At 32.8% G+C, this 26,007-nt stretch overlaps 1 protein-coding gene across 1 annotated transcript in view; it reads right to left on the bottom strand.

Annotated features, from left to right (window-relative positions):
• Positions 1-26,007, bottom strand: part of DNAH8 (dynein axonemal heavy chain 8) — a 121,499-nt gene that overhangs the window by 56,782 nt on the left and 38,710 nt on the right. Inside the window, exons 29-52 of the mRNA XM_085576966.1 lie at positions 23,804-24,039; positions 21,746-21,850; positions 20,659-20,772; positions 20,017-20,079; positions 19,003-19,103; positions 17,971-18,108; positions 16,550-16,790; positions 15,526-15,725; positions 15,013-15,166; positions 14,757-14,920; positions 14,509-14,611; positions 13,860-13,964; positions 13,428-13,589; positions 11,364-11,588; positions 10,232-10,404; positions 8,382-8,560; positions 6,294-6,481; positions 5,377-5,463; positions 5,164-5,271; positions 4,229-4,363; positions 3,448-3,609; positions 2,385-2,631; positions 777-1,018; positions 555-695 (exon numbers count right to left, since the gene is read on the bottom strand). Of these exons, the coding sequence (XP_085433092.1) occupies positions 555-695; positions 777-1,018; positions 2,385-2,631; positions 3,448-3,609; positions 4,229-4,363; positions 5,164-5,271; positions 5,377-5,463; positions 6,294-6,481; positions 8,382-8,560; positions 10,232-10,404; positions 11,364-11,588; positions 13,428-13,589; positions 13,860-13,964; positions 14,509-14,611; positions 14,757-14,920; positions 15,013-15,166; positions 15,526-15,725; positions 16,550-16,790; positions 17,971-18,108; positions 19,003-19,103; positions 20,017-20,079; positions 20,659-20,772; positions 21,746-21,850; positions 23,804-24,039 (3,773 nt within the window). The remainder of the gene's footprint in view (positions 1-554; positions 696-776; positions 1,019-2,384; positions 2,632-3,447; positions 3,610-4,228; positions 4,364-5,163; positions 5,272-5,376; positions 5,464-6,293; positions 6,482-8,381; positions 8,561-10,231; positions 10,405-11,363; positions 11,589-13,427; positions 13,590-13,859; positions 13,965-14,508; positions 14,612-14,756; positions 14,921-15,012; positions 15,167-15,525; positions 15,726-16,549; positions 16,791-17,970; positions 18,109-19,002; positions 19,104-20,016; positions 20,080-20,658; positions 20,773-21,745; positions 21,851-23,803; positions 24,040-26,007) is intronic.

Raw genomic sequence — 26,007 nt, 5'->3', positions numbered from 1 at the left:
AAAATCTGCCAAACATATATTTTTAACAAATCACTGATATAGTTTGGACTCCACTTAAGGTAGAATTCCAACTGATATGAAAGAAGAGGCAAAAATTATTACATTGACCTTGAAAGAACTGATGTGTCCATCACCTATTTATACCTATTACATCTGAAGATAAAAAGATAAATAGAATTCTTCTTCTCTCTTTCTGCTGACACTGCCAATAGAGATATAGTGACCCTTACCACAATTTTTTGGAATTAAAAGAACCAAAATGAATCCACTAGCTTATTAAACATATGCTTCTGGAAATTTACTGAAGCCTGCGAATTTCAGCCATTAGAAGACTAGCCTAGGTATGAAGTAACAGAGAGAAGAAAAATTTTCTTTGCACACCTTCACACTTCCTCTTATATTACCCAAGAAACAAATATTGATTTTGAGCTTTTCTTTGTCAGGAAACAATATTTTCAAAATAAATTTTATGGCTATCAAATGTTCTCCTTATTATTTCTGCACTTTTACTATTGTCAGTCAATTCATACAGACTCATACAGTATCTGTTTTACCTGCATAATGTAGTTACATTCCAGAAGCTCCATTTTGGGGTTAAGGTTTAGTTTCATATATGTATATGCTGGTTCAAAGATTCTGTCATATAAACTTTGCAAAAGTTCAGCTTCCTGAGCAGTACGTTTTTTCAGCCATGCCTGAAAAAACATCCACAATAATGTCCTGTATAATATGTATAGCAAGGTATAATAAGGAACAGCCTGCAATAATTACCTTACCTGCAATATAGGTCTCCAGCTGAGGACAGAAGAACTGATGAAGACCATACCCATTCGAGAAACTGTTGCTGGAGAGGCATTTTCGATGTTGTGGACCTCAAATAACAGTTTACATGAAGGAGACATAGGAATTCGATCTCCATTTGCAAGAGTGAGGGTCTTGTTATCATCCAAAACTGAATTTAAATTCTCAATCCAGATTGCGTCTACAGGACCATCTAAAACCAGAAACACATTTTCACCTGGAAAAATAACCAAAAGAGAGATAGTTCATATCACATTGCTGAAAAAACAAGAAAATAAGTGTAAAAAAGATGGTTTGGAACTTAAATGTCATATAAAAATTTATCTTATTTGTTGTTATTTCTGCCATCAATATGGATGCTCATTACTGAATAAATTGCATACTTAGTTAAGGAAATTTTTTTAAAACAATTGGTAGCAAATGAGGGTGCAAATATACATTTATCGTTTTGAATATTTGTTACCTTGGCTGGCTACAAGATAGAAACTATGATATTGTCTCTCTCTACCCTCCCTCAACAGGACAAAGGGAGAGAATACAGTGAAAATGTTTGTGGGTTGAGATAAAGACTGGGACTTTGAGATAAAGACCAGTTGAGATAAAGACTTGAGAGCTGTCATAGACAAAACAGACTCAACTATTTTATTTCACTATTAAAAAATATTTTATTGCAAATTAACAAAGGATTTGGATGATGAGAAGCAAAGACAAACACTAGAATACCTTTACCCCACTCCATTTTCCTTCTCCAAATTCAACCTCTTTCTTTACAACCTAATCTAACTCTTCATCCTTCCTCCTCCTGCCCCAGCCCTACTCCAGCAGCACAGGGCATTGGGGAATTTAGTGTTTCATTCCTAAAGTAAGGGTTCTATGAGCAACAAGAGCTATTGAGTTGTCACAGATCCCCCTCAAGTTAATGAAAACTATGCTCAGTCTTCTGTTTTTAAAATCTGATTGTTTTTCTTATACTTCAAAATATAAACATAGATGTAAGCACCTATGTTTTAGTAAATAAATTTTAGAATTCCAGTTTCATTTGGCATATGGAAATTTTCTAATAGAGAAAACATATGCATTTCCAATATAAGAAATTCAACTGTCTTTTAAAATTAACATCCTTTTACAAATGTCCCCTAGATAAATTCCCTTTCTTTAATATATTTATTTTTTTCAGATACAGATTAAACACTGTGAAAAGGAATTTCAGCATGCCAATCCTAAAAAATACTGAAATATAAATACAGGCAATCCACATATATAAAACCATGACAATAACATAATTATAAAGATAGTGCCATTAGAACAAGTTAATCTAATTTGTGATTTATCAGCTTCCAAGTAACACATCTACACTGTAGAATTGAAGTGGCAAGAAAATGATCTTTTTTTTTTTTTAATGTAGCTATACAACTGAAATAATAAATCTTTAAATTAGTGTCCTTTCTTAAGAGGTGTAATCTCATCTCATATGTTCTTTGTAGTTTTCCTCAAGAGGAACATTTGTGAATTCAACATGCTTTTTTTTCAATATATCATTCAAGATACATTTTTATGATATCAAATGAAAAGTATTTACATACCCTTTTTGGTTTTCAATGTTTTCCTCCATAGAGTAGAAAATATTCCATCTGTCCAGTCATTAGTTGCAGCATCTAGTTTTCCAAACATTTGAGGAGCAGTAATAGCTTTGGGGTTCATGCGCATTTCCTTATGAGGTTGGCCACATTCTGTGAGTGCTCTCATTAATACAGTTATGACCATAGTTTTTCCAGATCCACTAGGTCCAAGTGTCATCAATCCATGACGTACTAGATTCGTTTCATACAACTATTAACAAAATCAAAATATTTCAGTTTTAAAATCAAAATAAAAATAAATACATGCTCTTGAAAGATTTTTGCTTGCACTTAGTAGTGATTAAGATGTATTAGACAAACAAGTAATATGCTCAGGATTGAATTTAGCATGCATTTGCTCAATTTTAGTGTTTTGTGGAAGATTACATATCTTCAGTTCCTAATCTTTCTAGCACTAAGCAATTTTACTATAAATGATCCACAGAACTAAATCTTAACTAAACTTTTTTAAGCAGCCAGAAACAGTCTTACAAGATTTGATAAAGGGTTTTCTGTATTATTCAAAAGGAAAAATTATAGTAGCAAAACATTCATGTTACAGAAGTATGATTAATTACTACAGTGCTGAATACCGGAGTATATGAAACAGACTGCACTTTCTCCAGAACTGTGTATGGGTTTAGTTTCAGGACAGTTTTCTACTGAATTTTCTATTTGTCTTTTAATATTAGCCTTAGGTTTGCTGTGGAAGTGTCAGTCTGCCCATACAAGTGTGAATGAATGGAATGGCACAAAACAGTGGTAGTCCTCCAGGGTGCCAAAATCTTGTAAGATGAAGCATATACAGTTTCTTCCTCTGCAAGCTGAATAAAGGCTTGTATCAGGATGAAGATCTACAAGCACCACTGTGCAAGTCACTTTCATTGGTCTTCCTAAGTACGGTGCACACACAACCTTCCGTTTGTCCCGTCGAATGTGCAGGCTCTTGGGTAAGACAGTGGTCTAGCCACAAACACATTGTTCTGACTCCTGATTGTGAAGAATGTTTTAGAAAAAAAAGTTTTACCTGAACAAGCTTAAGGTTCCATGGTGGATGGTTAACCAGCCCTGCCTCTTCAACCTGATGAGCTACTGCAGCCTGAAGCTCATCATAGGTACTGCTGTCCAACTGCAACCCCGGGAAGAGATCATTGATAAGACTCAGAAACAAAGGCTCATCTTCATCTATCTGAAACAAAAAATGTTATTAAATGTTTAAAAGATGGTTATCCAAAGAACGTTTCCAAATCAAAATTATTCTCTGTTTTAAAAGAAAAAAGCAGTAATAACATACTTTCTAGATACAGATGCTTACAGACTGCTAACAGGAGAGCTTGCTACAAAAGCAGCATTTTGAAAATGCCATGCAAAAGAGAAATTCAGAATTGAAGGAAATTTCCCACTGAGGAGACGCTGAAGTGTATTTATAAAATTGTTTTGTAAACCACTTGCAGCATATATTGGAAAGAATATCCTATATGGCAAAAAATCTTTAAAAGTCTGATTTAGTGGATACTCATTATTCAATTTACTTATGGTACACTGGTCAGTCTGTCCACAAGTTAGGACACTGAAATTCACATGCAGAGGTAAGCCTTAATATTAATCTACTTGAACCTTTGCATAATGAACACTCTTTACAAGTCTAATAAACTCTCTATGCTGTTTAATGATAATGTGAAGGTTAGCATGTTTCATTTTTTAAAGAAAAGAATGTTTGAGATTTTTTTTTTATCTCATACAAAACCCATGAAATACCTATTAGACTTGCCTCTACATGGTGCTAAAATATTAAATTAGATTCTTACCAGCTTAGAAAGATTCATATCTCTTAACCCTCTCATGACTATACTTAATTCGTCTTCAGTTGGCCTAGCTCTCTTTTGAGCTCCAAGAGTCCTCAGTACTGAAAGGATATTCCTCAGACCAAAGTCATAATGGACCTAGAGAGTGGAAGAAGGCTTATGTATCAGTAACTAGCCCTCTATCTTTATTTCATCAATATATCAAACTTTACTTGCATATTTACTTGTATAGTACAGTTGTCCTGCCTGGAAAAGGTAGCTAAAATAGGCATAGTTGCTGCTGTTTAAGAATTATTCTGTTCAAACAAATGAAGGATAATAAGGTTGTTTTCAGGACTATGTGTGTGTGCTATAAGGTTTTTCTTTCCTAATTTAAATTTAATTGATTTAACCACTTATCATGCCACATAGAAAAAATTTTATAGCTCTGAATAATGGGGTTCTAAAAAACTAATAGTTCCATTCTAGACCATGTCTTTTCAACTAAGGCATCTTAAAGCACAGACTTCAGATCAAGGCAGTGCTATGGGGACATGAACTTAAACTAGATGTTTCTACTGTGGTTTCCAGTTTCCAATTTCCAACTACTCAGCCTAGCCCTGGATAATTCTTACAGAAAAATTATACTACTGGGATAATTTTTGTCTGGCTGACATGTTTAGGCAGAGAACCTCATGCACTTGCACCTCATGCAACCTTGCATATGGCACTAAAAAGCATCATTTTTAACAAAAAGGCGCATGTACAACTACATATTCATGAATTAATGTAGGCATCTATTCAGAAATTTTATAGAGGTATTTGTTTATGTTACATTTAAAGTACTTCAATATTTTGTAAAAGGCATGGAAGTGATTTTTCAGAAACAATTTGCAGAACCCAATAAGTAGGAGGTTTTACTATGTAAATAAAAAGAGAAAAAGAATACATAACATTACCTGCTTAGTGAGCTGCTCCTCACAAAGTTTATAAAGAACAAAGAATTTCTTAGCCAACACCACATTATCAATAAATCCATAACTTGCAAGTTTAACCCTTATAATTATCTGAAATACAAATATTTGTATAAATTCCATTAGTTTCTCCTGAAGACAGCAAAGGTCAGCAAATTAAAACACAGTTTTTCCTTTCAGTTCAGTCAGGAATTATACCTGTCTATCTGGAACCATCATTGCAACAGTTCTAAACTGTATTTTGAGATTTTCTGGTAGTTCTTGACGTCCAGCATATCCAGGATTCTAAATAAGAAAACATAATGCATCATTATTATTTGCAATAGTCAAAATAGTCTCCTTTTAATTGTTTTATAAAAATAAATGCATGTATAAATACTTAGAGAAGTTCAGAGTTAGAAGTCTTGCTTATCAATTACTGTAATTTTAATCTCCCATAAAGTAATCTTGGATTGCTATCTGCCTTGGCATTAGGAAACATACACTTTAAAATTTCCTGCCCATGAGGTTACAGGAAATAGCGCTATGAAGCCTCAAGAATCCTATGGCAACAAGACAGCATATACTGAAAGTTAATATTACGGGAGACTGAAGATTTTTTACATGTCCATGTAGTCAAGACCTGTGTCCCTGAAAAATATCTTTCTTATATCTCCTTCTTTAAGTGAATGTTCCTTTTCTCCCCCCTCCCTACAGTATCTTCCTCATTAATAAAGTATTAATACTATTAAACTATTAATATGTTAATATTATGAAAACATTAATGAATTATTAATGCATTATTATTATAATTATTAAACATATGGTTGTTAAGCTTGTAAGTTCTTCAGTCCTGTCAGTGAGCACAGAGAATTCTGCAAGTTTGGTCAAACTCTTAGTCTGCATGGTGAATAGCAATACAGCAATGAAGGGACATAATTATGAACCCTTTCAATAATATTAAAGTCACAATGAAGGCATGCCATTCATGAATAATTATATTATTTATGTATTGTGCACTTTAACCTAATGCTATAGTGACTTTATTTTAGAAACAAAAGCAATTATTTTCACTGTGCCACTTAACCTCTATGTAGTATAATTTGCCACTTCTTTGAAATTATTACTACACTCACCATAGTTAGGAAAATTCCAAACTCTGGATTTAAATCTACACAGTCTCCATCAGAAAAAATGAACTGCTTTTTTTTTTCTTTTCTTGCTGTTAAAATAATATAGATTTGTTGTGCTGCTACTGACAAGACAGGCAACTCAATTCGATTGAATTCATCAAAACATCCCCAAGATCCAGACTGTGCAAGACCTAAAACAGGGAAAGAAAAAAGTATTATCTCTTGTCCTTCATGCATATTTGAATATCTGAAGTAAATTACTTTTCCTGCAAGTAATTAAATCATACTAGTTTTATTTATTGCCCTGTGGTCAAGGCCTATCTTCCTCCAATCCACCTTTTTCCATATCCTTCCGAATTAGTATTATATTTATACACAATGTATATATTATATATTATATATTATATTATATATATATATTATATATTATATTATATATATATAATATATATATATAATATATATATATTATATATATATTATATATATATTATATATATATTATATATTATATATTATATTATATATAAATATATTATATTATATTTATACACAATGCTTAAAAGGGAATCAAAGTCTGAAAAAATATTTTGATAATTTTAGGCATTTGGCAAATATTTTTATAGATCATTCTGTGAATGTAGAGAACATTTTATTGTAGAGCACCATTCAATTATTTGCAAACAGCTGTACTCTTAGTGTAAAAAATTGAAAATAAGTGACTTAGAGCTACAAAACCTTAGTCCTAAATGTCACCAAAAAAGTCACTGTTTTTATTTTACCATTTTAAGTCCCCACTAAACAATTGTCTTGGAATAGTACAGGATACTAACAACATTCAAAGTGTGGATCTATCTATAAAAGAAAGAGAGAAACCTAGAGAAAGAAAAATAAATGAAAAGAGAAATCTAGAAGTACTGTATTAATAACAAGAATAGTTTTCTGTACAGGATTATTTTCACAGTCGCCTAATTTTTGTTTGGAAAAGTAACATGTATGTAGTAGCACCTAAGATAATTGTTTTTCCTTTCACAATGTTTTATAAGAAAGTCTCTAACAGCAGTTTTTCCCAAATTATATTAAAGTACCAGCAAGCCATGTTTTTCTCTCGCGTATACTGAAAGCTTGCTATTTAATTGTGAATAGTTTATGCAAGTCGTTTAGGGTTTATTCGTGTTTTGAAGTTAAGGTTAAATCACTTTAAAGACATTCTGTCACGGATTTTGTCACTCAAAGATTTTCTAAAATTGTAATGAATTTCAAATGGGCAGTATCTTTATAAACCCATAGCTTTAGCCACTTTTATGCCTCTTGCTTCCCAATATGTACAATACCATTACTCTGAAAAATTAGCTGACAGGAATCTCTTGAAGTTCAAGTCCCTTACCTAGAACAGAATAACCCCATGCAGCAGTACAAGCTCTATGCTGACTGCAATGCAAAGCAGTTCTGCAGAAAATGACTTGCTGTTCCATTTAACAACTAATTAGGCATGAATCAGAACTATGCCCTTGTAGCAAGGAAAGCCAGCTGCATACTGGGCAAGAATGTAGCCTGCAGGGTGAGGCGTATCAGTGTTCACCTCTACTCAGCACCTGTGAGATAGCAGCTGGAGTACCACTCTCACTTTGGGGTTTCCCAGCAGGGGAGAGACATTGATACATTTGCATGAGTGCATCAAGTGGCTGCTGCGATCGATCGTCAGCGGCTGGAGAGAGGACATGACACAGTGGCAGAGGCTGAGAGAACAACATTTGTTGAGTCTGAAGAGAAAGCAAAGGGAAAAGCCTATTGCTGTTGACAACTAGATAATAGGAAGCAATGAGAAATTGGAGTCAGGCTTGTTTCAGAGATGCAGAGGAAGAAGAGAAAACAACTGACACGTGTTTCGACATGAAAGATTCCAAGCCAGAGGAAGCATAATAAATGTGATGAGAACGATCAAGATCCAAGTAGAGGTGCTGCAGAACATCCATCCCTGGAGACAGTCAAAACCCAACATGAATAAGGTACTGAGTGAGCACCCTGCTCTACCTGCACCTGCTAAATGACCTGTGGAAGTCTCTTCTATCCTACAGGAAGAAGCCTTACCTTTGAAAATCCTGCCCAAACCTCTGAAGTCCATTTGATCTGAGCAGTTAAAGACTACTACGTATTTTCCCAAAGCTTTTCCCATGTCTTTCGTTGTTTCTGTTTTACCAGTTCCAGCTGGTCCTGCTGGAGCCCCTCCCATGTTCATTCCCAAAGCTTGTGCTAAAGTTATGTAGCACCTACAAATACAAATTGAAGTTAATCTATTAAATTATATTAAAGATAGAAATGCATATATATAAAATACAGCTCAAGTTATGCAATAGATTTTACAGCCTCTATGTTGAAATGCTACTTCTTCATAAAGCAATTCCATGGATTTCAGTGCAAGAAGTTCAGAAAGGTAAAAGGCACAAAATATAACATTTAAATGCTACTTATAAAAGAAAAAAATCTCCAACAAATTGAACAAACAACAAGAGAAATAATCCCTGGTGTTAACAAGCTAAAAAATCAATGCACACTCCATAAAGGTATTTCTCATTAACTTTTTTGGCAGCTATAAAGAGCACATTCTGCTGCTGAATTCTGCTATGTCATTGTATTTTGCAGCATACTAACTTGTATACATTTAATTATGTTATCTTTGACTAAAACCTCAAGTGTGAAAGAATAAGGATATATGGGTGATCCCTTCCCATGCTGTGTGTAAGAAAGAGTTACAATTCTAGGCAAAGAAAGAACCCAAAGCTTTACCCCCTTTTTTTTTTTTTTTAAAGTCTTAAAAGGTCTAGACTACAGTTTTACTTATATATGAACCTTAGTTACGATTTTCATTCATGGCAAGGTATAGAAGAGTAATACTGAAGGAATTAGCAATGGGTATCTTCACTGTCAAGTCAACATAGTTTGGACACATTCTAAATGAAGTATTTCTGGTTTTAATCCATAATTGAACAGAGTTTTAAAACTAACTGGTTCCTCAACTTAGTTTGAATCACTGTAATTTATTATGCCCAACTTGCACTGCAGGAACTTTCTTGCTTTCTATACAATAGGGAGCTCTGAAGTGACAGGAAGGCTTTCTCTCTGCCCTTCTACTTCAATCAATTTTGGGGTAGAGTTTAAAAATTTTATATCAAAAATTCTCAGTTGCTGAGGGCAATACAGTTCACTGAACTGTACTGAACTTTCCATATTGTCACAACAGCAGCTCTACCTCTTCTGGAGAAATAAAGGTATTTAAAAAGTCATAGAAGCACATACACCACACAGATATCAAAGTAAATGATTGTAGGTTGGAAATTGTTTTTATTTCTTGAGGGGATCTTTTTGCAAGTGAAGTATCTCTTGGTCTTCTATTTTCTCATTTGGTTTCAAGTGATACATCAAGAAAAGATCAAAAGGAGAAATAATTTGGACAAGGAAGGAAGCAAAGATAGTCCCAAGAGGAAAAGGGAAATATAGTTCTTTGTTAAGCCACATTTGAAACAAAGTGACCTTTTACTTGCCTGGCTACAGAAGAAGGAAGGTGAGTGCACACACCTTTTTCTTAGACTTTCAAAGAAGCCACAGAATCTTTACAGAATCTCTTATTACGAAATTTGAAATATTTGACCTAACCTTCTCTTCAGTATACTGCTAAACTATATGTTACTATATAACCTCAAAACAATTAATTTGTTATTAGATATTCTTTTTAAGACTGTGATAAAAGCAGTGATAAAGGAAGTAGCAAGACTACAGAGTAGTAGGACTCTATTTTACATTTTCTAAGAGTATATTAAGCAAATGTATGAGGATGCTTTCAGCTCACAGGACTTTACTCAGATTGTATCTCTTTAGAGATAAATATTAAATAAACACTATAGATTTTGAAAGTACTCCTTATCTATAATTGCTTTTCTAACCTGTCTGTAAGAGGTGTTATAACCAGACGATCAGTGCAACCCAGAAATTCATTTTGGTAAATAAAATCAACATCTGTAATTGATACGATGACGTGATCATAATCCTCTTTATAGTAGAATCTAGACTGCTTTAACCACTCAAAGTCAGTTGGTGTTTTGATGTTCATTTTTACCTTAAAAGAAAGTAAAATATATGTTATAACCAAGCATCTATACTTACTGCCCTTACCAGCTGTGATAAAATACTTATTTGTATGTGAATAATAAGTGATTACTCAGATTAAAGTTCCTGTGTAGGTAAACTTATATTCAATAAGTATGACATAATATGTTCAGATGTATGCTAAACTGATATTAAGAAGTGTTCTGATCACTTAACCCAATCATTTCAACATCTGTGTTATTAGAAAAATCTTAAACTGCTTTGGCAGGGCAGTCTACTTTCCAAGTGAGAAATGCAAATAGCATACCACTAAATCCTCCAAATTGCAACAAAGGGTGTGATGAGGGAAGGATGTGACTGAGGCAGAGAAGTAAATGCCGTATAACCTAAACAGCCTCTGGAAATATATGAGGGACAGTGTTGAAGGATGCCATTCCCCAAAGAATGAAGGAACAGTAACAACTTAGTACAATCTCAAAACTTCAAGTGTAGGATTGCATCTATCTGCTGATTTTAGTAGGTTTCTTTTTTTCTTTTAGTTCTATGTAGTCTCCTTGGGAATGTGCAGCTGTGTGCCAACTGAACTTCTGAAAAGTCATGAGGAAATGATGTTACAGCTACAATGTCCTCAGCAGTCTCAGCTTCTTAAGTTATGCAAGTAAGAGTAGTACAACCCTTTTTCAAAGAAAAGAAATACTTTGTTTTGTCTACAAAAAAAAAAAAACAACAACTCTATAGGAAGACATGAAAAATCTAAATATTCTAAGAAAACTGTAAACATTTGGCAAAAATATTTAGTAGAACTAATTAATATTATTCTAGTTTAAGTAAAATTGTATTATTTTTACTGTGGTGAGATTATGGACATCTTTCTCTTACATATGCATACACATGTAACTATAGCTACCACATATAAGAAAGAGTATTATGACAGAAAATGCATTTAGCTGTCAGAAATCATATATATACCAAATCATCAAAAATATCACGCTGATGCACATGAATGGTAATAAGTGTTTCAAATTTCACTCTCTCAAACTTGGAAAGATCCTGTGTGGTCTGGCCAATCAATGTATTCAGAATATCCAGAAATCTAGCATTGGTTACATCCATTATTTTTTTGTCATCTTTAGCATTACGTAGAGCTTCTTCTCCATCACGTGTCCACAATATTTGAATTCCCAGTAATCCAACCTAAAAATATAATACATGAAAAATATACAAATTAATCACTTGTTGAACTCTAGCTGTGTTACATAAAGCTTAGTTATAATATGAATGATGAATTATGATGTAGACAGTTCCAAAATATCACTATATCCAACATTAATCTATCCCATCAGGACACCTTGCTTGAATTAATTGGCTCTGCTGTACAACCTGCTGAGAAAGCATTTTAAAATTTTACAAAAATTTGTCACATAGTGAGATACACTCAGACTAAGGACTAATGTCAGTTTCCCTTCTAATCCTTTAAAAGACTCCAGTAATACATACCTAAAGTGGCTCTAGGGGAAGAAGACCTTCTGAAAATTTTCCATTGCCAATTTGTAACTAATAAAAGAACATTAAATTGCTGTGAATTTTCACTGAACATGGGATGGCTTGCCTTCTATGTCATGCCCAGAGTACAGCCTAGAGCACATTGAACTACAAGTTATTTTGCTTCCAAATAAATATCAAGAGTTATAGAATGTTGTACATAAATTACTGTTTCAGATTGGTTTTGATTTACAATACCCACAACAAAAGATGAAAGGCAATCTTTGTATCCCTTTATTACCCACATTTCTATATTCACAAAGGACAAAGCCCTAAAAATTTTACTAAACATCTCTTTCTACTTTTCTGCCTCCCTATAACTGTAGTGAGTTCATGGTTACAAATTTGTGTATTAGAAGACAGCCTGATGATTTGAAATGGTGAGTTACCATAGGTAGAGTCTAAAAAAGATTAATTTTAGAATTGACTAATTTAATTAGTCAATGGAAAACAAAAAATAAATAAAATAAATATTTGGATGTGACAACTTCATGCTATCTATAACAGCATTTTCTGAGCCAGGAATAAGACAGTTTGAATACTTGAATAAGACAGCCAGGAATACTGACAGCTTGTCAGTATTTTGCCCAAATTCTTCTCTCTTCTCTAACACAGCTTTTCTTTTTAAGAATTCCTTGGCCAAACTCTCCCAACACAAACAATTTTTTGAGCAGAAGAACCTAGCAAGATGTGAGAAAAGATCTTTGCAGCTGATAGTAAAGCTGCATCAAAATATCTGACATGAAACAAGATAGTCTGTATTTGTTTAAGGTAGTGAAAATTTTCAAATAAACACTGCTGAGACAATACCCAATTACATCATAAATACAGCTTTAGGATAATTCTATTAAATGTTTAAATATATTGATTTTAAAAAATAGCAACATAATAACCATTTTTAATATCTGCAGAATTTTTATTAAAAATTACACCCAGCACTGTACCAGTCAGCAAATTACAGATTCAGAATTCATACAGAGTGGGAAACAGTTCAGTAATTTTTAATGAAGTTTATGAATTATCAGTAAGATGGAGGAGTTTTTAGAATCCTTCAACATAGCCTTGTACTAGGACTGCATTATCAATGTGACAAATATATGAACTATGAGGTAAATCTTGTTAATTATTAGATAAACAATCATAATCACAGCTCTTGCAAACTTAAATTATGAGATACATCAATCTGCACATGCAAATTTATTTGCAGCTGAAAGGGATTAAAAATCCATTACAGAAAATATAAGCCGTACTTTACCTTCTCTGAGAAAATTGAAAAAACTAAATTGAAAGTAGATGGCGAGAAAAATATTATGCTATATACTGGGTATTAAAATCAAAGTGATTTAGAATTATCTTCTACTGACCAGATCCTTCCCCTTGTTTCCTCTATGAAAACTTCCTCATACAGACAATCCCACGTGCTCTTTACCTTCCACCTGTCCCCAGATACATCCCAGACTGCAGACACATATCCACATCTCATATTCTTACCTGTGCTGGGAATTGATTAAGAAAATTCAACAACTGATATTCTGGGTCACTAATTTGGTAAAATGCTGCCCTAATTATGCTATGTAATGACTTCTGCTGCATTTGCAATAAAATCTTCAACCAAATTTCTACTGGTCCTTTTGCAACCACTGGAGTATCCAACTGTAAAATAATGAATGTAAACTTATAAAATAGAACATATTTACCAACATTCAGATCAAGAATATGAGTCACTACAGTTGCTAAATTTCTATTCATGACAGTTACAGATATTACTTCAATTCATATCCAAACAATTTATTTAATGATGACATATTCTAGTCTTGTTAACAACAATCCTTGAAATATTTATAATTAGCCTAATACATCTTATATGTTCCATAATAAAATTATTTTTCTATTAATGCTTCTAGAAAAAAATCAGATAATTACTGAAATTTTTTCTCCTTCTCTTGATATAACTGCCAGTATGCGATCATAATCCTTTGGGTGAAACTCTACTTCATTTATGTTGTCAGATATGGAAGTCAGATGTGGCTGTAAGGATAATTCAAGAGTTATTAAATGTAAATATTTAGCATTAGCAAACAGAAAAAAAAAATACTCAAATAAGGTTATCCTGCAAAATTAATCTAAACCTACAGATGAATTTCTGGCCATCTGTAGGTAACAATTACAGAAATGGTTGTGTAGAGTTTTATCTCTGTCTACAGTTTGCAGAGATGATCTAGCAGAGATCAGCTGGCTTATCTCAATCAACCCTCAGTAACAGTCCAGACCAGATGAATTTTGCAATAAGTGAAGCAGGAAAGCCTCACAACATCCTTTTATTAGCTTAGTTGGGAAAGAAACCACCAGCAGATCACTTGATCAAACCATGTTCTAGTGTTCTGAATTCTGAAGATTGTTTTGAATTCATTCAGGTATCCATTTCACACATTTTAAAGAGTTGAGAGCAAGAAACTAATTTTTTTTTTCAAGTAAACTTTATAAAAAGAAAATGTTTACATCCCATTTTATTAAATGTCTCTCTTTATTCTAATTTTTTCTTATAAGTAGAAAAAAATCATTGTGTTCATACCTGGATTGTATGAGAATCACTTGCTTGTCCAAGAATTTCAACAAGTGCAGGATCAGAAATAAAAAAGAATCTTGGAAACAGCAATCTTTTCTTCTCTAAATATCTTTAAAATTGAACAAGATTTTTATTAAACCATTTCAGGTTGTAATTTTTTCTATATAGGGGTGTAAGTAAGACTGAAATACAATTGATGCTTCATACAAATTATTTGCAATATAGTAAAGCAGTAAAAATCAAACAATTCATACCCTGTAAGTGATTTCTGACATACTTCCAACTGTTCATGTAAGTAAGGGAGAAGTTGCTCCATAGTATCATCTCCAACACAGCAGGCAACTACGTTTGTGTTTTCATGAGCTCGTTGCATTATTTTAACCCATGATTTGTCAATATTCTGAAATCTCTTTGCTTCCTATATATAGAAAAACCAAAGCATAATCTGTTGAAAATTATAGCACAGAAAGCTTTTAGTACACAATATTAGGCAAGCATTGTAAATTTTACCTGGGGTAACTCTTTTGCAATATCTCCTGCTACAAAAACAGCTTCAAGATAAATCCAGAGGTTCTGCACAACCAGCCATTCTTCAATTATGCGTGAAGAGTTGCTTAGCTTAGAAACCCAGCTCTGAATTTTCTTTTTAAATGCCATGTTGTATCTAAAAGTGCAGAGGAGTATAAACTATTTAATTCTAAATAAAGCTATTATAAAATAAATACTTACAGTGGTGAAAAACCCCAAACCTAGAACAAACTAACTCTTGTTTCACTCAGAACAAGAACAACATTATGGAAAGATTTTAGCAGCTTGGTTGCATTCAAGTATTTTGAGACAAAAGTTGTCTTAATTGAATATGCATTGAAGTCTTTCTCATAAGGAGGTTTTTCACAGGCCTTGTAATATTTTGCTTCATTAAAAAACATTTCATTCAAATTTACTGCTAATTTAGCTTAATAATAGTATTGTTACTATTGCAGTATATTTCTGAAAATGCTGTACATGAACAATGCCAAGTACCTATTGGACAGTAGAGAATCCAGAATCATTAAACTGTCCTCCATCAATACCATAATTTCTGCTGATTCAGTTCCCTTTAACAGTAACTCTCCTCTTGCTTTGAGCTGTGCAAAGCTCAGATTTTGGGCTCCCCAGATTTCAGCTACTTGATTCAGTTTGGCCTCTATATCCTTTTCCTTCATAGCAGATATGCATATATCCTGCAAAGAAAGAAGCTCTTTTTAGACTCTCTAGTCTTGTGAAATGAATTTCCTAATACTGCACATCCAGTCATAGACTATCAAAAAATACAGATATCACACTACTAATGTTACTCACTCAAATTATTTGTATGGATACCTGAAAAAAATGCACTTTTTGAAATGGATGGATATGTATTTTCGGTGGCTTCACATTTTGCTATTTCTGTGTAAAAAAGATTTTTTGATCATAATTTCCACAAGGCTGAGAAGGGGTAGTGATTAGACTCATCACCAGATGAACTCTGATTCTTACCACATTTCAGTTTATAGAATCACAGAATCTAAGAATAGTTTAAGTTGGAAAGTCCAACATTCTATTCAAATCAGAGCTTAATTAAAAATTAAGCAGATCACCTTGGAATGCTTCCATATAGATAAAGTATAGATATAATAAGTTTCTGCATATGTATTTACCCTACAAAACCATAAATCAACAACAGAGGTAAAAAATTATATGACCATGACCATATAAAGTTTTGTTCAAGGATTTTTTCCTGCCTAAAAGGAGCTAAGAAAATAATGAAAAATAATGACAGGAGGAATGTGAAGAGATTATCTAAAAATCAGGCTCTAGAGATTCCAGCTGCTACCTCTACATTTGCTCACATAGATAAGAGCTTCTAAATAAAACACAGATTATTTTAAACCAGTGTGGTTTGATTGAGAGTCGAGAACTTTAATGAAGTAATTCTTTTTAAAGGGAATAGCAATTTTATAAGCAATCACATTAATTTTGCTGACAACTGAAAAGGAACAAGGAGGGGAAAAACATATGTACCTACCTCAATATCTTCCTTATTTTGAAGAATTGGTGCTTCCATGATGTTTCGAAGGCAAAAGGTCTCAGACTCTACATCAAAATGATATCCTGTTGTTTCAGAAATACGCTCCCAGTGTCTTTGCTTCATTGCTTTGTCAGACATCATTTCCAGCAAAGAACAACACTCAATAAAATCTTCAATTCTTTTCTTGAGATCTGAAAATGCTTGCCAGTGGTGGAGGCCTTTTGGTAGTCTACGGCACCTGCAGTTAAATTAAAGTGATACAGTAGTAAATGTCCCTTCTGTGAAAAACAGAAGTGTTTAAACAAGGAGAAATTATGTGGATTGTATTAAGGTCAACATTTTCTATGTCAGCTAGCCTACCTGTTTAGGAAAACTAATACAAATACCCTACTTAAAAATCATAATATTTAATAGTGTCAAACACTGGTATTTTCCCTGCAAATAAAGGAAATAAAAAATATTGTAGTTTCTGTTAAAACACAGTTATCTCCTGCGTATCATCAAAAACTCTTTATTGGAAAAAAGAACAAATAAAAATATTGGTTAAATTATTTAAATTTCACACATTAAATCATTGTACAAATACAATATTTACTTCAATTCAATAGACATGGCACTTATTAACATACTAGTTTGGAGACAGACATGAAAATGAGATAAACATGACTGCCTCCTCCACTTTTGATTAGTGGTTCTGAAACCATTCACGAATGAAAACTACATATTTCTAGTGTGGAAAAATACCTGAGAACAGTTAAATAAATATCCACCTCTTTGACCACACTTTTAAAGAGCCAACACACCAAGAACCGAGCAGGTGACCTACCACAGGAATACCCTACTGCAAATGGTAAAATATATCCTTATCAGGAAAAACAATAAATCCTTGGTTTTGAAACCATTAACATTGATTCCTCTATCTCCCACTGATATAATTTCATGTTCCTAGTAATCAGGAACAATATAGCAGAATGTATGTGAACTATGTCAGTGCTGGGTGGTTTGTCAGTATGTTCGTGTTGGTTAGCTCCCCGCTTGATGTCAAATTGGATGTTTAACACCTGCCTACCTTTCTCTGAGGGAGATGCAATTGGATGCAAAATTTAAAATCAAGGGGCTAATAATCCCATCTGAAGAACTTAGCTTTTACTAATAAGATTTCAACCCTCCTAACTTTTTGACTGGTTTAGCTAATGAGATCAGCACCTCAACTGATCATATGCCCTTCTGTTATCAAAGCTTCAGGTAAAAGGCTGCTTAACTAGAAATACAGTGTTAATTCATTCCTTCTTGAATAATCCTATTGTTTACAACAAACCTTATTCATGGAGGTTTTGCTAAACATATCAATGGCTTTTCTGAACTCACCTAAATCTTAATGCACTTAACATCTGTTACTATTCATACGTTAAACATACCTGGTTTGATAATCCATAAGTTCATTACTGATCTTTTCAATATCTACCTCTGTCCAAAGTATGTCATAGTAACCATTGATAGTGCTTATTACAGTATCATATAATCCATACAATTTCTGCAGCAAGCCTAACTCCTTCCTGGGAAAAAAGAAGCAATTATGCCAGTAATTTCAATCAGCTCTCCGGATATCTCATGGTATTGATATACATTATTTATGAAATAATAATACAAAATATAGAGGTAGGCAGAGTATGTTTCCTAATGTAGAAAAGAATACTTCATCAAAAAGAATCCACAAAGAAGAGCAGATAGTTGGTGCTAAGGACCTAACATCCACAATGAACATATTTGGAGGAAGTTTTGCTTTTGCCTAGTTCTCCAAAACCCCCATTAGTCCAAAAGAAACCTAGGTTATATTCCCTGAGATGGCTCTGCAGTGCAAAGCTGAGCATGGCAGGTGGAAACAAACTGTCAATTTACTTAGATGCACTCTCTGAATCTGAACTAAAACTCTGATCCAAAACCACACAGAAACAGTGAGATCCTCCTCTAGTGTGATTCATCATCAAAGCAAAAACCAGAATCTGATAATCATTGGTACAGCTGCTCAAAAAAATTCAGACTTTCATAAAAGCTGTAGTTAAATTTTTCTTATATTACAATAGAATGACCTTTCTTTACATTTTCTTCCTCACTTTCCATCATATCTTAATATATAAATACATTTTTAAATTTCTATTTAGGTCTAGAACAGGGCATATTGATGCTTTATATAGTATTTATACACAGTAAAATGATCTGGTATCATTCTCTTACAATAATAAATAAGTAATTTTTTCAAAATTAACAAATTCAACATTAACAAATTAGAATGAATAAATTCATTAGAACATTTAGAATTTTGTCTATTTCTTTATTTATTCAAGGCAATGGAAAACTTGCATATTCTAATATTTCTGCCTTTGGTGTAAGCCTAAGACTTTCTAACATACTTAGTAACATACTTAAGGCAACCATATTTCCACAGTTACCTGACTTTATGCAGAATGTCATACTCTGTGACAGGCAATCCAAACAACCGTTCACCAGACGAGTATGTGATAAACTTTCTCCACAGCTCATCAAAGTTAGCCTGATTAAGTTGTTTCATATGGACCAAATGAAAAGATAAGCTTATAAGTTTTAACTTAAAATTGCCAAAAAAATAAACTGTTTCAAACTTCTATTAAGCCTATTAGAAGTATATGTAAAATATCTGAAAATATATTTGATCTAAACAAACATATAGCTTGAAGAAAAACACCAGAGTGCCAAAGAACGCAATTACTTTCAGACTATAACTGCTGTCCAAAAGAATATGATCACCAGAGAAAAATGGAAAGAAGAATGATTTTTGCAACTAGTATCCAAAAGTACAGAACACTCTCTTGGCAAAATAAGAAACACAGCAAATTTAACCAGAACCATTCAATTTTCAGTACATATTAGATGTTTTAGAAGGATTAAGGACTTTCTGTCAGTCATTCAGTTGACAAACTCTGAATTTACTTTATACAATCTATAAAATATGTTTGACTGACAAAAGTACTATTCAAGTACTATAACTTGCAGAAAAAAGAAGGATTAAAACTAGAGAAAATACTGCTCCTGGACATATGAATTAAGATTCATAACAAATAAATAACAAGTTGAAAGACAATTATCTAATGAAAAATGTGATCTTTGAAAGATTACAAAATTGGCTCATGACTGCTTTGTAACCTGGTCTATTTTCAGCCACTATGAAGGAGTCATAATTGACTCTTCCCTATTCTACTGCTTTTCTTACGTCAAACAGATAATTTCTTCTCACAAAATATGAATAGTGAAGAAAAGTTACAGATCAATCAATCAATCATTCCACATGAAGGAAAACATCGTGTGAGAGAAACTATAGATAACATTATATTATAAGGAACATCCAAATTATAATTTGGTAAACTTGCTATGATAAGCAAGAGCAGTTTTTATTATTTAGTTGCAAATTCAACAGTTTACTTTCTTACCTGAAAGATCTGCAGCCTCTTACTGGCTTCCTGAGGTGGAATGCTTGGAACCATAGGCCCTTCCTATCAAATAAGCAATTAACAAAAATGGAATATTAATTCTCAAGGTGACTGAAAGCCACTCTATATTTACAGACCATTACAGAATACATATTTTTATTAGTCAAACTCCAATCAAGTCATTCAAGTCATGTAGCTTGGTAATTCAGTACTTAGAGTGATAAATCTAAGAAGAGGTAATAATTTCTATGTTAAATTATGAAAATAAATATGAAAATTCTTTACCTTAATTAAACTTAATAAGATTAGACTCTAACTTTTCATACTTCCTCATTTTGCTGAAAATAACAAAACCTAGACAGTCGTCCTTTCTAATGCTGGTGTGTGTGCAAAGATGCCACAACATGTAGTTCAGTTTCTAAATTAATTTGTAATTTATAATCACAATTTCATTACAAGTTGCATCACTGGTGCTTCTTTTCTTTCTTTATAGAGTTGCGTGCACTTGTATTTCTTCATACTGAAAAGTTTGATCTACAGTGATGACCGCTTAGCAACCAAGGCATCAAACATCAGTAGCTGTGCAGAATAAAATTCTGACACCCAACTCCTGCAAACCAAAATAGTACTAAATTCATTTACCATTTCATAAGCTGTTTCAAAGTGTGATACATCCTCCTGAAAAACTGCAACTGCTTCTAGCAATTCACTCTTAAACTTGGGCTGAACTTCAACCAACTCATCTTGAACTGCAATCTAACATTGAAAAGATAAAAATAAAAGTTATTTTTGTAAGAATAAGGAACAGATATTTGAGTTAGTTATAAATATAAATTATTAATAAAACATCTCAAATTTTGGAACAGAAGTTGATTATTTGAAGCTAAATACATTTTTTGTCCTTTTATGGTGCTATATGTTCAATTTTTGAGAGGAAAGGTGAGGGATAAACCAAACCACCTCAATCAAAAACTATAACAAAATCTTGCATTGACCTTTAAAGGAATGTGTTTCATTACAAGGGGGTGGTGGAACAAGATCCTATTATCTTTCTTTCATCCCTCCAAAAAATCTCAACCCCCAAGCTAATAGAGTCATCTTCCTCACACAGGGCTCAGCCTTCTCTTTAACAATTTTTTTTTTTTACCAAAATTTTGAGAGAAATAGCCAAGAGCTGAACAAAAATATAAAACATACTCTTTAGTCCTTTCCTGAGTGGACTGTGGAATAGGATGTAACTTAATTGATTCAACAAAATATCTACGTATTTCCATCTAAACACCTTAATTACATAAAATACTCAATAAACAGAGTTTTTGAGGGATAAGACTGTCCTAAATCATAAAGCTGACTGTACAACCTCTGCTTAGGCATAAAGGCACTGGCAGAGTACACACTTCTCAGAAAAATGTAACTTAACGGTAATAAACTCCCTGATCATACAAGAATGACACAAAAACTGGAAATGAAGGAGAGAAGAACCAGCATTTTCTTGCAGGTTTTATAAGTATATCTCAAAACTACAATAATATTTAAATATGAAAGTTATCTATAAAAATGAAATTAGAAAATGAACATACTAATAGAAGATAAAGACACTCCTGCACAACTGATGTCAAGAGTGAGAAGTCAAAAGACAATGGACAATTGGTCTTACACTCTCATTTATGACCTGAAGAAATTCACATGTTTTCCACAAATGGAAAATAACATAATTTTATGTACTTACAGCTTGGGTTTTTAATTTATTAAAAGCATATCTCATTGAATCAACACCATCTGATTCCTCTTTTGTAATTTCCACATTAAATGCATTTAAAATGCCATAGGCTTCCTAGATGAAAAAAAAATCAAAACCAACTTAGGAATATATTATAAGTTCATTTGAGGAAACATAGACCAAATTTGCAAAAAAAATTTCAAAGAAAAACTGTTCTTATATTTTAGGTATAATTGTTTTTTTTAGTTTTGGGGTTTTTTTCTAATAAGAATGAGGAATGAAGAACTAGGGAAAAACAGCAAATACTATTTCTTCAAAGATGCCTTGGATGAAATTCTAGGAATACATTTACAAACACCATAGTTTTAATATCAGAAAATATAAAATGTTATCATGTCAATTAATTTTATTTGCAATTATCTACATTCCACTTGAATGCAGATTTTGATTAATTTTCTCTAACTCTGAATAACTGAGCACATTAAGTTACACATCTATAAATATTTTGCCATATCATCTATAAAACCTTTTTTGCTAAGTTTGCTGAACTGTCAAATATATGGGTATGTATCTGTAATGGAATTAACTTTTCTTATCTCTTATTCTCATGTGCAATTTATTTGCTTACCTTCTGCTTTATGTTCCTCCTCCTACACATATTGCATTATTTTAAAATAATTTCATTTTCACATTTTGTTCATCATTTGCCAGACTCACTTCAGTATGTCCATGTCTGTCTTGTAATGGGAAGCCCAGCACTGGAGCAGCACTCCAGATAAATCTCACATCCCAGAGCAGATGGAATCATGTCCCTCAACATGCTGGCAATACAGGTTGTAAAAGGCCCAGGAGACCCCTAAACCCCTTCGTTGCAAGGACACTTTTCTGGCTTATGTTCACTTTGCTGCACTTTCAAAAAATAACTTGGTTCTTTTACAGCAAAGCTGATTTTTACCCAGCCTGTACTGTTGTCTAGGGTTATTCATCTCCTCAAGAAAAAGTATCTAAGGATGACTTGTTAACATGACTAGCCCTACTGAAATTAACAGAACTCATTATATTAATCTAGAAAGGAAATAAATGGTCATAATATATGTCAAATGTAAATAGTTTGGGAAAGATCATTATATTAAATATTCATCTTAAAGTGGCAGAAGCATGATAATAATAATAATAAACAAAATGTTAATACATAATATTTTTAATATCTTTTGTCTATTTACAAAGTTTGCATTATTTCCTACACATGTAAAACTTAGCAAATAGACAGTGCTGAACTCAGTGCCTCTTGCTTGCTTTATTTAACAGCTATGAGTATCATTATCATATCCTGAAGACAGACTAATAACATTTAGTAGATTGAATATTACTTTAAATGTTTAAATTATTGATCAGGTTATTATATTTGATGTAAGGCTAAGACTTTCTAACATACTTGATACACACTTAAAAAGGTAGCTGTATTTCCACAGTTTACCTCTACATAATTTAATTAATTATTTGTTCTATTAAGCTGTCTCAGAGGGTGATAGGAAACACCAAGTACTTATAATGACCTTGTTTTAGCTTCTTTCAGCTTCTTTCTTATAGAAAAAACTAAAAGAATGTTGCCAGTTTTTGACAGCATACCATGATGTGTGGTTTCATGAACATTCTCTGGATGTATTTCAAGGGGTTAGATGATCAAGATGTTTACACACACAGGAAAGGTAAGAAGATTAAGGCTAACGAAGAGCAAAAGGGAGCATAGTGCTCTCTTGTCTTGTGTTCTCATCTTCTTATTTCTACATGTTGTCTCCTAGATTGCTTCTATATTATAATTTCAGAAAGATTTTTTCTTTCTGTTTTGTATCAATACAGAATATATTAAATTATCTGATTCATAATTTATGATATAAAAAACCAAAAATTAATATTTTGTTTCCCCTCTGCAGCCTAGTTCCTTAAAGACAGTGAACTTGTTTTTAGAGTTCAAAGTTTATCTTATCCTGTGACACTTATTATATATATTATTATTAATAATAGCAATAATATTTTTCCAATATAACAAAGTAAAAGTCATCTTACTTCAATAGGTCCCATAGAGATGTCTATATCTGATCTCTTTTCTTGAATGGCAGATAAAGCTTCCATTGCTAATCTGACATCATCTAAGTCAATCAGAGGTCGAGCCAATTTGTTTAGATAATTATTTATAAACGACATCATGTCTAGCAATTTTGCTTTATATTCCTCATTTAAATAGCAACAGAGGACCATCTTCCAGGAATTGGCTTCAATTGTTAAAGATTTTTTCAGTGGTCCTGATTTTAAGAAACAATAAAATAAAAAAAAAAAACCTCAATTCATATCTTAAATTTTTCTTTAAAATCACATATAGTTCTTTACCAGCAATTAGATAACAGCAGACAAGCAATTCCATTACATAATTTTAAAATTTTCAAAACAATTTCAACTATAATTAAATATATTTCTGTTGTTTTATTGGGTATTATGGGATCTGTAAAACATATTGGTAAGCTTACCTAGTAGAGCACATAGAGAAGATGAAAAAAGAACAAAATGTCTACTTATTAATATGGATTTTCAAAGAATATCTTTGATATACATTAATGAAATTTATTAAGATCAGTGGTATTTAAATGCTTTATACCCACTAAGGAAATGGCATCTTGGGATTTCAAAATTTGTGCTTGGAACAGTTCACAGCTAAAACTGTAAGGTGACACATCATGTTATATGCATTTAATATATAATCACAAACCAACACTGAAGAGACAGAAGAGTAAAGAATTCAAATTTATTTTCAGAAAAAAATTAAGTTTCTATTAGGCAGCATTTTGTACTCTAGTAAAAGAAAGCAAAATATACTAACAGCATAAAACAGCTCACAAAACAAATTTTGCAGCAGATATAGATTCTCCTTTAATAATGTGTCTATTAACATTAAAGAGATGATTCATGAAGTCCAGGGATAATTCAAGAAAATTAACACACCCTTCCAGAAGTTAAAATCTTTAAATCTCAATAAATCAGTTCCCAAACCTAAACTGAGTCCAAGAAACTACCCACTGTCCCACATCATAAAAGACATGTAACATCTTTGTTCTGTAACCTATAGGACTCGGGTGCCTTTGATGCAGTGGTCACAGGTGACCATCAACAAAATCCATATTCTTTTGGATACACTCTTTCTTACTACTCTTGGTCACACAATAATAAACAGAGTTTTCCAGAGTGGTGTCATTAAGAAGAAACTGCATCCAGGAACTGGATGAGAATGTGTAGTCAGCAGTCTGACATTTTTGATTGTTCACTGAAATTAATAGGTTTGACAGACCACCAAAATCCTGAAATTAACTCCAGTTTTCAAAGCAGCTATTTTCTGCTTCTCTGATGTGCAAGAAAGACAAATTTTACAGATTATTCTTAATTTAATCAAACTAATCTGTCAGAAGAAGAGGGTTGCTCATTAGAAATACAGCCACACTGATATTTGCAGTAGGACACATTTTCTAGTTGTCACTAGATACCAATCAGATAGTTGGTCCAGAGAAGATGTGTTAGCTTTGTAATAACCTGTGAGGAGAAAGGGATAAATGCCATTGGAATCCTTAGCACAATAAGCTGTGGCACAAATGCCACAGAATAACCAGCTTAATTCAGAACATAATGTTCTGAGAGGCAAGATATTAAACATGGGAATGACTGAGTAGCCATGTCTCCTCCTGAAACAAACACTGAGAGTGAAAAACGCATAAATGGTGTTAAGTGCTGGTCTTTCACCAGAACCAAGGAAGGTGCTTTATGCTTCCAGTGCTATTTATAATCTTTGGCTGACCTGATGTCAGGCAGGAGTACCAAGGATGATAAAATCAGTGTCAATACATATTCATTAACTCTTTGGAAAGACTCCAAAACTTCACATTCATGACAGAACTTAGTGTCCACACTTATAAGCGGAGAAGACAAAGGGAATGGAGGATTTTTTAATGACAGATATCATAGAAGGATCTGAGTGAGCCCTGGCTGACAGTTGGTGAGGTCTCTTCAGTGATTTGTATTAATATTGGAATATATATAGATTTACTTCAATATATATATTCATATTTACAAGAATAAACCTGCCACTCATAGTATCCTTCTGGACAAAGCACACAGCTGGATAAACACATCATGTGATGGGTGAGCAGCTGGCTCACAAGCTGGACACAAAGAGTTGTAATGAATGAGGTAACATCAGACTGGGGACCAGGGGTTCCACGAGAGAG

Source organism: Lonchura striata, chromosome 3 (genome assembly GCF_050655825.1).
Source record: "Lonchura striata isolate lonStrDom1 chromosome 3, ASM5065582v1, whole genome shotgun sequence".
NCBI lineage: Eukaryota > Metazoa > Chordata > Aves > Passeriformes > Estrildidae > Lonchura > Lonchura striata.
The sequence above is the reverse complement of the archived record's forward strand: the minus strand, read 5'-3'. Positions and strand labels throughout refer to the sequence as shown.